Source organism: Crocodylus porosus, unplaced genomic scaffold (genome assembly GCF_001723895.1).
Source record: "Crocodylus porosus isolate Cpor-Errol unplaced genomic scaffold, CroPor_comp1, whole genome shotgun sequence".
Classification (NCBI taxonomy): domain Eukaryota; kingdom Metazoa; phylum Chordata; order Crocodylia; family Crocodylidae; genus Crocodylus; species Crocodylus porosus.
The window spans coordinates 35,518,020-35,532,534 of record NW_017728910.1 but is presented as its reverse complement, the minus strand read 5'-3'; the positions used below and the strand labels follow the sequence as shown (position 1 = coordinate 35,532,534).

The window sequence follows — 14,515 nt, the reverse complement described above, 5'->3', positions numbered from 1 at the left end:
ATAAACTTTTCTAAGATCTTCCCCAGGATAGAAGTCAGGCTAGTGGGCCTGTAGTTAGCCGGATCCACTTCCCTCCCTTTCTTGAAGATCGGCACCACATTGGCCTTCTTCCAGTCTTCGTGCACTATACCAGAGCGCCAGGAGTTTTCAAAGATCCGTGCCAGGGGCCGGGCTATGACTACTATGATAGTAGTAAGCACACACCTTTAAGTTACATTATTCTTTAGCCACCACTGTATAAACGCATCAGAGAATTATATTTTTGTGCAACTTATACATTCTGTTTCTGATACAGTGATTTTTCTTTTTACACCCCATGAACAAAACCATTAGAGAAAGAAATAGAATATTTGCTAGCTAGCAAAGGGAATTGTATGCATAACTCTTCTTTATTTAATTAGGACTTTGCTGCTATTCAGAAACACAGGCATGATGACTGAAAGGCAGAATGGTCAAAGAACCTATTGAAAAACTTTGGTGGGGGGAAGTAGTTTTGTAAGGTAAAAGAGCATAAAAAGAAATTTTGTAGTGTTCTGTGCCTTTGTGTTAACATGCAAATAAGCTTTTATATATGTTTTGTTGTTGTTCAAGTTATAAAGGCCACAACCTGAGGAATGGTTAGAAGAAATAACCAAAAATGATCTCTGGCCTTATTGACTAGAGGTTTTTGTAGTAGTGGTAACTAAAAGGAAGCTAAAAAATGGTGGTATAATGCAGAAGTAGAGTTCGCTATGTTAATTAACATTTGCACATGAATGGAACTGAAGTGACTTGAGCTCTGCATGTGTACAGATAAATGTGTACCCTTGACCACTTTTACTTCATGTTGTAATGAGTGTGTTAGCCACTCAAGCATGAAATTGTCTTACCCAGCCCAACAAAATCTTAGATGTTGAGAAGGTAATAACCAAGGCCAACTGTTTTAAGTTGAAGTGAGCTCTCTAACTTTGGTCTCCTAGGTAAATAGTGTAAAAGGCTTAATACTGTTCTATCTGATCTTCTCCAGATACCAAATTTAATTCTTGCAACGAAGTAAGATTCCATTGCATTCCTGCAATGAAGTAGAATGATGATAGTCTGTGAATTAGACATCTGTAATTAGTCTTCCCACTGTAGGCTATAAACTGTCCTGCCTCCATAATTCTTTTTCTTCCCATTGTCTTTTTATAAGTCTTGATGATTTTTCTGATAACATCAAATACTTCGTAAAGATGGGTTGCTTTCTTACACCAAGGTATACTATACTCTCAAATGTGGGCTGCCATTAAATGACCCACTTTCTCAATAAAGTAACATGCACATTGCTAGTTGGTAATTGAACATATAATCTCTTATACCGGGGATTGACAACTATTTTATCCAGTCCACTTGGGGGGAGCTCACCCATGTGGTAGCCAGGTGTGAGGGAGAAATGTTGGCATGGGCTGGGTTAGAAACAGATCCCCCACTCCAAAAGGTTTCTGACCCCTGCCTTTATCATACTAAAATGTCAGAAACATTTTATCTAGAACAGCCATTTTTTCTTCTTTTTTTTTTTTTTTTTTTTCCAACCAGGGTGCTGCAAGGCACCATGCAATATTTAACACTGTGTGGTATGCAAACACCTACCTATTATTCAAAAGATGAAAAAATACAGAAATTCCAAATAAGAATCCATAGCCTCAAAAATATTGTCATTAGAGGTGCACTGATTTATATTGGTCCATATCGTATTGGCACCGATAATGTCAATTTTCCAAACTTCTTTTGGCTGATGTGGCCAGTAATGTTACTGATAAATGCCTAATATCCATGCATGCAGCCAGGAGTGCAGCATGGGAACATGGAGAGTGGCATCTGACCAGTAAATCGGGGGGTGGAGGGGGACATAGGGGGCACAGATCGAGGCCCTCGCAGTGAGGGAGGGAGTGGGGCTGGAGCAGGGACAGGTGCTACCTACCTGGGGTGGGGCGCAGGGCAGAGCCAGCAGCACATGCAGGCAGGAGTGGGAAGGGGCCCCCACTGCTGCAAGCAAACAGCCTTGGGGGAGGCATGTGCCCCCCAGATCTGTCCATGGGGTGAGAGCGGGCTGCTGCTATGCGTTTTTGTGGGCTGAACTGACCTCTTTCTGGTGGCTTCACTTGGGTGGAGCAGGAGGCAGCAGCACTGGAAGGGAGCTACTGCCATAGGGCCCCCCACACCTGTTGCTACTGCCCACCTCACCCTGCCCAAGCACAGCCCTTGGGAAGAGCTTGGTGCAGCCTGGGAGTGTGCAGCACCATCCCTCCCTTGCCCCATGCACAGATTCAGGAGGCACATGCCCTCCATGCTTCCCCTGGGGGTTGGTGCAATGGCAGGAGTTGCTCTCCTGCACCCTCTGGATGAGCCACCAGGCTGTGTCCTGTGCCCTGCCCTGCCCTGCCCTGCCCCGTCCAGGTTGGGCAGCCCCAGCCCTACTTCCCTCACCACAGGGACCTCTGTCTGCTCTGACCTGGATGCTACTCTCCAAGCTGCTGGGCTGCATATCAGCAATCAGATCGGTATTGACAGATTTATGGCTGGCCAATAATCGGCCATCTGTATTGGTTCAAAAAGTCTTTATCGGTGCACCCCTAGTTCTCTCCTGTTGTGGTTTCTCAGAGTTCTTTGCAAAGTGCTTTTTTTTTCTTTTTGTAACCAAGAAATGAGTGAAAGCTAAGAGTTGGCACTTTCCTAGGAGTGCCTTGAGTCCTAATGAGATTTGACAACCATTGCTCTGGAATCTTAACTCTAATTTCTGTCTTGTACAGCCAGAGTACCTGACACAATGATTGTTTTGGGAAACAATGCATATTTTATTTTAATTTAGAAAGGCTTACTTAATGAAAAAGCAGAAGTTTCCAGCTCTGTCAAATTCAAATATGATTTTGCTGCTTTTCTGATTTCTCATGTGTTGCTGCAAAGATTGTCCAGTGTTTTCACACCTCCATGCCCCCCAAATATTTAGTTGGGCTCCTTTCAATAAATGAAGCGTAGCTGTTTAGATATTAGGCATTCAGGTTTGAAAACTTTATCCGTAGCAAATCCCTACATATAAGCATTCCCATGGCTCTTGACTGTGAGTGGTTTAGCATTACAATTATTGCTTTTATTGTACTCTCAGCTGAACTCATTGCATATTGTAGCTAAAATATTAATAATCAATATTTTACCTAAGTCTTGAGTTATTTTCAGCGGTGACTTCAAACTCTCTTAAGTCCATTAGCTTAGTGGTTTCTGAATACTGTACCCCTAGTTTAGTGTTCCAGTCAGTATCTGACATAATATATTTACTTTTGTTTAAATGTATTCCTCTTCTTTACCCATAAACTGCGTGTTTTGTATTATGCAACAAAGTAAATCCACCAAACAAAATAAACAGCAAGCCTATGAGAAATACCAAGTCCTGTTAAAGTAATTGCTTACACTAAGTATCAAAATAGTTTGTGCTTTAAGGTTCTTATCTGAGCTGACCGTGCAATAAATGAAGTTAAGTAATTTAGCTTTTTTTAACACTGCATAATGTCTGTAAAAATGGTCCTATCTATAAAAAGTGTGTGTGTGTATTTTTCTAAATCACCTAGCCTCTTCCTCTTTTATGTCTTTGCAGAGTGTTTCTTCTGTAGCTCTTCCCCATTTGCAGGAAACCTTCCATTTCCCATTTCTCCCTGTTGGCAGAACACTTCTTTCTATCGGTACTTGCATATTTTGCCAAAAGAAGTCAGAAGAACTCATTTTCTATGTCAATTCACATTTGTGGTGAAGAATTGATTTACTAATATTTAAATCTCCCAGATAAGATATTTTGAAATACCAGGGAAGGTCCAAGATGTCTTTAGAATTAAAGAAAAGCCAAATTAGGTTATTTCTAATTAGAGTGGAGCCTGAGTCTGAAGAGAGGTTTAATATTCCTTTGAATATTGTAATGGCTTCTCTACTGTGGTACTGTTTCCTGTGTTTGTCAGACTGTGGCTAGAAAGACAACTCTCCATACAAGAGACAAACTGAGTCCAACAAATTCTGTAAGACGAGCTCTTTTTGATCCTTTATGAACACACTTTCGGCTGGTTTCTTCTGATCTTTCTGTTCTGTGTTGTTGTTTTCCCCTTTGAGGGAAACTGTTGGTCTTTAAGGTCACTGATGCTTGATTTCAGGTCATTCTAATATTTATTTTTCAAATTTTATGTCAGCTTGAATCGGCACTGTAACCACTAAGAAATAAGGATTGCTTATTTGTATTAATGTAAATTGCAGTATGGTCTAGGCTAGGGGTTGGCAACCCCTGGCACGTGTGTCGCATGGCACGCGAAGCCATTTTCCTCGGCATGGGTTAGGGCCGGGGAGGCAGCAGCTGTTTGTAGCCTCGCAGCTGCAGCCAGCTCCAGATCTGGGTAGCTGCTGCCAGTTGGGAGCCTGGGCTGCTGCCAGCAGGCAGCTGGGAGGCTGCTGGGAGCAGCCTGAGCTCTGTGGCTATCAGCAGCTACTGGGGCCATCTGCAGCCAGGAGGTTACAAACAGCTGCTGCCTCCCCTCCCCAATGGGTGCAGTTCTGGCACCTGCTACCCTCCTGGAGCCCAGGGCCAGGAGACAGCTGGGTTTGGGGCTGGGGTGGGAGGGCAGCAGCTGTTTGTAGCCTCCTGGCTGCAGCCAGCCCCAGCTCTGGGTAACTGCTGATGGCCACAGAGCCTGGGGCTGTTCCCATGGAAGCCCTGCTGCAAGCAGCCTGGGCTCTGGCTATCAGCAGCTACCCAGAACCTGGGCCAGCTGCAAAATCTGCCTCCTGGCCCTGGCCACAGACCCGGCTTCAGGGAGGCAGCACATACTGGCAGTGCTCTGCTGTGCTGCCCTCACTGCTTCTGGAAAGCAATGTTGAAACCTGGTGTGGGAAGGTGCAGAAAGCTGCCTGCACCCAAGTCACCGCTGCCCTGCCACATATATCCCCTGTGTGCATGGGAACAGTGTGGGCAGCAGTGGAGGGTTGTGCCCCTTGCTGCCCTTGCCTGCTCCCCGCTGCCCTGCTACACTTCCCCTGCAGGCAGCTTTCTGTGTGTCCCGCTGTGCCCTGCTGCGCTGTGTTCCAATACTGCTTTGCAGAAGTGGTGAGGGTAGCACAGTGGGAAGCATTGCTGGTATGTGCTGCCTCCCTGGGGGCTGGGGCCAGGGCTGGAGCAGAGAGGCAGCATATGTTTGCAGCTGGCCCAGGTTCTGGGTAGCTGCTGACAGCCACGCAGCCTGGGCTGGGGGGCATGGGCTTTGGGTGGGGGGGCAAGGGTCATGAGCAGGGTTGGGGGACAGGGGCTTTGGGTGGGGGACAAGGGGCACAAGCAGGGCATTCTGCCATGCACCCCCTGCCCTCACTTTGTTTTTCTAGTATGCTGGCACTCTGGCACCTTCCAAGGTAGGCATTGTGGTGTTTTTCGGCACTCTGGCCAAAAAGCGTTGCCTACACCTGATCACGGTGGCAAAATTACTTTTGCCTAGAAGATTCAGTGTTTGGTACTTTAGAAGTCATGGCTTGTTTGAATGCATCTTCCATACTTGCAGAAGTGTTTTATGATGATGATACAGGTAGGACTGGTCATCCCATCTAGTAAGGTTCCCTAACACTTCCCACTAATTAGCAACCAAAAGCAGTATCTTATAACTTTACCAAACTCCCTTACATTTCTTCTGTGTGAAGTGTTTGCTTCAGGCTGTTTGAAATTTACAAAAAGCAAAAACAAAGCAAGCCAAAACCCCTCCCAGCAGGTTTGCTCAAGAAAAGTGAAGGAAGAATGGTTTCTTGAAAATAGCATTAGCACAGCTTGTTCCAGTCCAAGGCACAGCCTAGATTTCTGTACATTTTCTTCGCTAAGCTCCTATGGGCTGTGCTGGGTTTGAACACCTACTTTAGCAGCAGGTAATACCTTTTTTCCTGTGCTTTCAAATGATACCCTTTCTTTCCTATGCCACTACCCAGGCAGCATGGAGGAAGAAGCAGCAGAGGAGGTAGTGGCAGGGGCTGGAAAAGAAACATGCAACTGGGAAGGAGGTTTAGTGTAGACTGGCTGTCATGAAAGGGGGATTGAGAACCAGTGGGGAAAGTAAAAAAAGAAAGGGAAGTGGGTTTGATAGAAAATGGGTTACATTTCCCCTCTCCTTCCCCGCCCCGCCCTTCTCTCTCTGACCAGGTCCTATATCAGTCTCTCTGCCTAGCGGAAGAGTATGTTCAGTGCCACTGAAACTACAATTGCAGATGACTCTGCATCCAATGGCGGGGTGGGGAGGGGGAATGGCAGGAGCAGGATGGGTAGCATGAAGCAGGCTTTCTCCTTCCCAGGGCTGCCTCGCCATACAGCTTTAATCCTGGAAGTTCTGCTTTAACTCCAGAAGCCACTCACTTGGGCAGACAGACAGGGGTCCGAGTAGGGACTTGAGTCGCAACCTGGCAGCCAGCCCACCATGACCCAGCCCGGTGGCTGTAAGCCTCTGCTATAAAGCATGTGTCCGTAAGGATGAAGCTGAAATGGGACTGCTTAACTTCTGAGTGTTTGACTTCTGATTTTCCACATTCTTTAAGTGTGTGTGTGGCATCAGATATTTAGTGTGACCATCCACAGGGTTTAGAATGAAGTAGGAGTGTTTCTTCTTGGGGTTGCATCTTCAGGCTAATAAGGGTTAGTTTTAATTGTGGTTCTGTTCAAGGAAAAATAGAAATGATACTGTATAAATTATAGGTTTCCAGAGCACTGACTTAAGCATTTGTTTTACTTTTTTAATAGGAGAGGTTTAAATCCACCCCACAGAGTGAAGTCAATCTCCATGACTACATTCACACAACAGGAAATAGAATTTCTGCAGAAACACGGAAACGAAGTAAGTGCTTATTAACTTATGGAATTTTGTTGTTGCTGGAGTCCATACTTTTATAACTATTCAAGTGAACAGTTGGACACTAAGTCCAAAATAAATTGTCATCTGAATGGGCCTTCTTTAAAGAACTTTTTTTACCATAGTGAAACATTATGAAACTTAAACTATTCACTAGGGCTGCATGAAATTTCGGCAGCCGCTTTACTTTGGAGGAGTTTTGGGCCGTTTTGGCACCTGAAACACTAAATCTTAATCGAAATGGAAGTCTCCAAAACGTATCTCCAAAACAAAACAAGGCATCCAAAACATTTAGGAAAACTTTGGCGTTTTGGAGCTGGGCTTGCAGGGAAACAGCTGTACACTGCTGCCCTGATGTGTGACTCAGCTCTGCAGAGATCTGTGCTGGGGGTCTCCTCAGTGCCGCTGCCTGCCCTGGCAATGCAGGGCAGGCAGTCCTTTCTGGCAGGGGCAGTACTTACTGGTCCTTACCCTGTGACCTGGCTCCTCAGGAGCAGAGGTCTGGGGCAGGCAGTGGTGGCAAGGAGACCCCTGGCGCAGATCTCTGCTCCTTGCAGAGCCAGGTCGCACAGTGGGGACCAGCAGCCTTGCTCACCACTCTGCGCTGCTTTCCTGCCCCATGACCCAGCTTGACAGGGATTAGAGATCTGCGCAGAGGTCTCCTTGCCTGCATGGAGGGCAGTGGTTCTCCCCTGGATGAGCCACCCACGGCCCCGTGCTGCTCCCTACTGGGGCCCTGCAGCCCCCGGCCCCAAGCTCTGCCTAGCTGGGCAGTAGGGCTGTGTGAAGCTTCCCTTGCAGCCTGTTCAAAACAGATTCAGCTGAAACTAAACAGGACAATGATCTGAAACACCGAAATGAATTGCAGTCCTCCAAAATGGCCAAATCTGGAACCAAATCGATACATGGCCATTTTGCACAGCCTTACTATTCGCTAATATAGTGGGATCCAGATTTCTAGAACAAGAACCTTGCTTCCATGTTCAGTGTTCAGTTTGTCCTCATACTGAAGGTCTAATTGAGTCCTTGAAATATTGACTGACACCGTTTTTTGGTTTTGTTTTGTTTTTTTTTTAAATCCTATATTGTTCGGGTGAGGCAGTATGTACTTTTCTAGTTCTGTTACAGTGAGGAGACGATCTTTCTGGCAGTTATACCACAAATCAGCCTCCTGTACCCTCCCTGAATGCCACTCTTATTCCTCTTCCTTTTTCTCGGGGTGTAAGACTTATCTGCCCCTGTGGGTCAGATACGTGGCTCAGGACCAGTCAACAGGTTGGATAAATGCTGCTGGGCCAGCCCTGAGACCTGGATCAGGCCCATGGACACCCCCTGCATGCCAGATCTAGCACTTGCTTTGGCCAGTCTGAGCCATACTTGATTCCTATTCTGGCCAATCGGGGACAGTGTGTCCTGGACTGGGTGGGCACTGGATCTGGCATGGGGGGACGGGGGGGAGACATAAACTGTCCCACCTACCTGTTTTGGGATATTAATTGCATGTCGCTTATGTTCTGGAGCAGGTACTGTTTGTGACATGCTGACAACCCCACTATTGCATGACAGATTCAGTAACTTTTCTGGCCGATCCAGGATCCATACTGCATGTGGTGCCTGCCCTGGAACGGCTAGAGCAGGCACTGGATCCAGCACATGGTAGTGGTGGGGGGAGGAAGGAGAGGAGCAGGCTGCACTGGCCTGGTACAGGTGTCAAGCAGTACAGGTTCTGGAGCTGTTCCACATGTGATGTGTCCCAGGCCCTGTAAATGCTGGTGTGGTATGTGGGTCAACTGGAGACCAAGAGATGGCATTGGGGACTGGAGTGATGGGGCTCTGGGTTAGATTTTGTCTTGACCCCTGGCTTGACTGATCTGCTCAGCTTTCTGCTTCTTCAGTACCTCTACCACATTCCCCTAATCCTCAGACCTTTATGCCATTATTGGTATACTAGCCAATTGCCAGTCAAAAATGATGGGCAGGGGGTGTGGGTGGGGACAGAGGCCTGTGTCTGGCTTCCCACCTCCCAACTTTGGGGCTGGGCCTGCTCCCCTTTTCCCACACTCCACTGGGGGGCTGCGCTTGGGCCCCCCCCCCCCCCCCCCAATACTGTTTCCAGGCTAGGAAACAAACTGAGCATGTAATTGGGTACTTTGATAGGAGCTTGCTTTCAGGGTCAAAATAGAGAAATATACTTTGTTAAATCTTGCAGGGATAAAATCATGAAGCGGTGTATGACCAGTGATAGCTATTGGTAAACAGTTTTAATATTGGAGATGTTTCAGTGATTTATGAAACTTGAATTCTTGACCTTTTTTAAAATTGGATATCAAAATCAGTAGTGTTACACTTAAGCAGATGCTTAGGATCTTTGATGGTGGTTGTCTTTGGTCATATAATTGGATGTTGTGTTTGGAGGGGAATAGTGGTGGCAGCCTGTCAGTCCTTTTTCCCTTGGCACTTTGTCAGTTGTGGCCTCTACAGAAAAATACCATAACCACTTCTTGCCATGAGATGATTATGCATAATCTTACATTTCATGTAAAATTTCAGGATTATCGGGAGAAATTATTCTGTTGTCTTTGTCCATGGTTTCAAAGTCTTCACTGGCCTGTAGCAGTGGCTCAGAGGTGCAAAATACTCCACTAAAATGTGATCCACAGAGTTATTTACACAAATCACTTCATGCTACCTGATAGTGCCAAAAACCTTTAAAGTGCCACAATATACCATAGCAACTTATTCCATTAATAGAAAAATTTATAGCACTTTGAGAAGTTAAGATTTCACAACATGGAAATTAAATTCAGTACCATGACAAACTGAGGCCAATGCACTGACTGAGTGAAGTGAATGTTACAGCAGAATGCTCCAGAAACTGAAGGACCTAGGTAGTAAGACGATTTTCAGTGCATTTCCCCTCTGCTTCTAAAGTATCAATAAGAGAACAGGAAACTTTTTTAATAGGAGATTGCCAGAAACTTGTTGAATGCAAAGTGACATAGTTTCTAGGGTCGGAAGGGACCTGAGCAGATCATCTAGTCTGACCCCCTGCCATGGCAGGGAAGAATACTGGGGTCAAATGACCCCAACAAGATGTCCATCCAACCTCCTCTTAAAGACCCCCAGGGTAGGAGCCTGCACCACTTCTCTTGGAAGTTGGTTCCAGACCCTAGCCGTCCTGACTGTGAAGTAGCGCCTCCTGATACCTAGCCTAAACCTACCCTCTGCCAGCTTGTGACCGTTATTCCTGGTCACTCCTGGCGGTGCTCGGGGAAACAGTGACTCCCCCAATGCCTGCTGGTCCCCCCCGACTAGTTTATAACAGGCCACAAGATCCCCCCTCAGCCTTCTCTTTTGGAGGCTGAACAGGTTCAGGTCCCGTAGCCTCTCCTCATAGGGCCTGCCCTGTTGTCCCCTGATCATGCGAGTGGCCCTCCTCTGGACCCTCTCCATGCTGTCGACATCCCTCTTGAAGTGTGGTGCCCAGAACTGGACGCAATACTCCAACTGCGGCCTGACCAGTGTTGCATGGAGGGGGAGGATCACCTCCTTGGACCTGCTCGAGATGCATCTGTGGATGCATGCCAAGGTGCGGTTGGCCTTCCTAACTGCCTCTCCACACTGCCGGCCCATGTTCATCTTGGAGTCAGTGATGACCCCCAGATCCCTTTCCGCCTCCGTGCTGACAAGAGGGGAGTTCCCCAACCTGTAGGTCTGGTGCTGGTTGTTCCTCCCGAGGTGCATCACCTTGCACTTGTCTGTGTTGAAACCCATCCTATTCTCGTCCACCCACCCTTATAACCTGTCTAGGACATGTTACATGGTAGTGTGTTTTTAAAATGGTAAAATTAAACAAATAGACTAGATAAACTATTTTCAGTGAGGAACTACTCAATTTTTCACTGTGAAAGATGTATGGATACATTTATTTCACATCTTTTCAAGTAAGAAATATCAATGTGTTAGATCCTGGACTGAAAGAAAAAATACTTATTTGCTTATTGTCCCAACTTGTAAACCAAAATAGGTGACTGATAGATTAGTGTGCAATTGGTCCTTCATCTTTTTTGCAAAACTGGCAAATGTTAGGCACTTTTCAGTTTTTAGATACTGTTTTTTGGAAAATTTGACCCACTTCTGCTTTGAAGGTCTGAGAATTTTGTTACTTTTAATTTTCTTGATATCGGCTCCTGACTTCTTTTCTTCCGTATTTAAACTGTGGTTTCTTGCAGCTTATCAAATCGCTTCTTGAGAGAGAAGAGTTGGGGGTTGGGAGGGAGGGAGAGGCTGACCAATTCAGATATTGTAGTGATATTTAGATTGGATAGAAAGAGAGAGATTTTTGTACAAATATTTATTTTTTATATTTTTAATTGGATTTTTATGAAATTCAAGTCTGGTAACTTGCAAAAATTGTTTATTGCAGATTATTGTGGATTGTTTTTTAGTTCAGGGGCTTTCAGTCTTTTTTGGTTAGGGTACACTGGCAGCCGGTTGAGCAGGTGGGCTGTCCCCCAGCAGCCGGTCAGTGAACGGCCAAATGGAAGCTGGTCACCATGTGTTTGCGCAGAGATTCAAGGAGATGCATATTAAGTTCTCTAAAGCCGCATGTGGCTCTGAAGCCGGAGGCTGGCCACCCCTGCTATAAGACTGCCAGAAAGGAGCATGGAATGTGTCCCCAGCAAACATGCATGAGCGCAGAAAGGGAAGGTAGAACAAAAGGGGAAGACTATAGACTTTCTCCCCCTGGAGAAAGCTTCTGAAAAATGGTGACTGTGCATGCAGTTTTAGTGACACTTCTGGCCAAACCAATGGAATCAAAGGCTGTAGTTTGGTGTGAATTGAGAGGAAATTGACTGAGCTGGATGTTCAGACTAGGATTTTTGTTTTGTTCCCTTGCATATACAGTAAGATGGTTAGCAACGCATGGCTTGTGGGCTATCTGGCCCAAGGCGCATTATGAGGAATTGGTGGTATGCAGCTTGGCTCCACTCCCCCCCCCGCCCCATGCTACATACCCCTCTCTACAGCCCTCCCTGCTGCCCTATTCTGCTCTCTCTGACACACACTTATCACCACCAAATCTGCCTCTCTCCACTGTTGCTAGTGATGGGAGGCAGAGGCCTGATGCAGAGTGGGGAATCAGTGGCTGGGTCATCAGAGCAGCAGGCTGTCACTTTAAGGTTTCCAATCATGTAAGACACTGATTAAAAAATGCCTTGTGTAGATGGACTGCATAAGCATAAAGAGAGTACCGGTATAGTTTGTGTAAACAGGTTGTGAAGAATTAAACTATATCTTTGCAGTGTTATAGTGCACTTGTAGTTGCATCTGAGTAAACCCTGAACTCCATAGTTTGCATGTTATAAAGCGGGCCAACACTCAGGCGGGGGCGGCATTTGGTGGCAAAGAAAAGGCTAGTAGTCAAATGTGTGAGGTTCAGCAAGTAAAGTATAACTGAATCTGGATGATAGATTTTTGTCTAGAATTGCTGTGATCCTAGACATCTATTCGTATGTTGAAGCCTTATTGTAAGGAACAGGCTAATTATGGTTTTAAAAATGAAAGTGTTCACAGTCCTTCTGTTTCATGGAGATTCTAAACATTACAGATTAGTGTAAATTCAAATACAGTTATTAAAACACCAGTTTTTTGCATCCTGTTTTATAAAAGTAAATGTATACTAGCTATTCAGGACCAGTAAATAAAATAAATTTGAAGTATTTACACAGACTAACTTTTTTAGATGACTACTGGTTTTCAGATTTTTTTAAAGCACAATAATCTTTTCATAATGGTTGGTCTACATTCAGAGCTTTGCTCTGTAATTACAAATTTCTAAACTTGTTTGTACCAGATTATTTTTACAATGTGCAGAGTCTAGCCATCAGTTTTGAGTTCATTTAACTATATAATATAGTGAGTGGAAAGAATTATATGTACTGAACTAAATTAAACTGAGGACAGGTAAGGTATGTACAGTAAATAGCAGGTCACTTGCCCTTCTCTTTTGTGCTGTCCTTCTCTTCTTCCCTCTCACCCCTCATAAATTGAAACCTACCTAAATCAGTGGTTTCACAGACTTCATGGAAACCACCAAAGCAGTTGTTATGATTGCTGGAAAATCTGGCATTGGCTGCAGTTTCCCATGAAATCACCCCAAAAAAGCAGTAGTGACATAGGCTGAGTGAAGGTGCCCTCTGCCAGTCAGTGGTGAGGAGCAGGGCTGCCATGAAATTTGGCTTGATGTACTGGAAGTGAGCTGTGAAAAACCCTTTGTTTCACTGTGACTTGGGTAGGTCCCTGCTCATAAATATTTTATCAAAGCTTTAGGAACTGGGATTGGGGGATGTGGGAGGGGGATAGGATTTGGGGAAAAGAGCCTTCAAAATTACGTAAGCTACTAGGCAAATTATGACTTTCACCTAGTCAGTCAGATTTCAAGATGTGCTTTCAACTGTTGTTACTACTGCAAGTTAATAATATTACTCATTAATCTCAGTAGGATAAAAAATGTTAACATCATCAGTGATGTGGACATTGGAGTCAGAAGTGGACTGGCCAAGTTTGCAGATGACGCCAAGTTCGCAGATGACACCAAACTTCGGGGCAAAGCATCCACGCCAGAAGATAGGCGGGTGATCCAGGCTGACCTGGACAGGCTCAGCAGATGGGCGGACGAGAACCTGATGGTGTTTAACACCGAAAAATGCAAGGTTCTCCACCTTGGGAAGAAAAACCTGCAGCATCCTTATAGGCTTAGCAGTGGTACGCTGGCTAGCACTACAGAAGAAAGAGACTTGGGGGTCATCATTGACCACGAGATGAACATGAACCTGCAGTGCGATGCTCCGGCTAGTAAAGCGACCAAAATGCTGGCTTGCATCCATAGGTGCTTCTCAAGCAAATCCCGGGACGTCATTCTCCCCTTGTACTCGGCCTTGGTGAGGCTGCAGCTGGAGTACTGCATCCAGTTTTGGGCTCCACAATTCAAAAAGGATGTGGAGAAGCTTGAGAGAGTCTAGAGGAGAGCCACGTGCATGATCAGAGGTCAGGAAAGCAGATCTTACGATGACAGGCGGAGAGCCATGGGCCTCTTTAGCCTGGAAAAGCGCAGGCTCAGGGGTGACCTGATGGCCACCTGTAAATTTATCCGGGTGACCACCAGGATCTGGGGGAACGTCTGTTCACCAGAGCGCCCCAAGGGATGATGAGGTCGAACGGTCATAAACTCCTGCCAAACCTTTTCAGCCTGGACACAAGGAAGAATTTCTTTATTGTCCAAGCCCCCCAGGTTTGGAACAGCCTGCCATCGGAGGTGGTTCAGGCACCTATATTGAACATCTTCAAGAGTAAATTAGATGCTCATCTTGCTGGGATCCTATGACTCCTGCCAACTTCCTGCCCTTTGGGCAGGGGGCTGGACTTGATGATCTTCCGAGGTCCCTTCCAGCTCTAATGTCTATCAAAAGTGCTAAACTAACTAAAAGCTTACATGTTACATGAGGAAACCGTTTCAAAATCTGTTTCCTGTGGTGAGTGTTCATTTTGGAAGACGGTTTTGTCATGTTGTAATCTCAAATTGTTTGCGTTTGTATGTGGCTGTATTGGGTAAGTACAGTGCTTCACTTAGAATTTGTGCTTCTAAT

The 14,515-nt window shown here is 45.7% G+C and overlaps 1 protein-coding gene across 6 annotated transcripts in view; it reads left to right on the top strand.

Moving 5' to 3' along the window:
• AGFG1 (ArfGAP with FG repeats 1) overlaps window positions 1-14,515 on the top strand; it is a 62,548-nt gene that overhangs the window by 16,672 nt on the left and 31,361 nt on the right. For all 6 annotated transcript variants that reach the window (XM_019533026.1, XM_019533024.1, XM_019533023.1 and 3 more), the window contains exon 2: window positions 6,758-6,851. In XM_019533026.1, coding sequence (XP_019388571.1) covers window positions 6,758-6,851 — 94 coding nt within the window. The remainder of the gene's footprint in view (window positions 1-6,757; window positions 6,852-14,515) is intronic.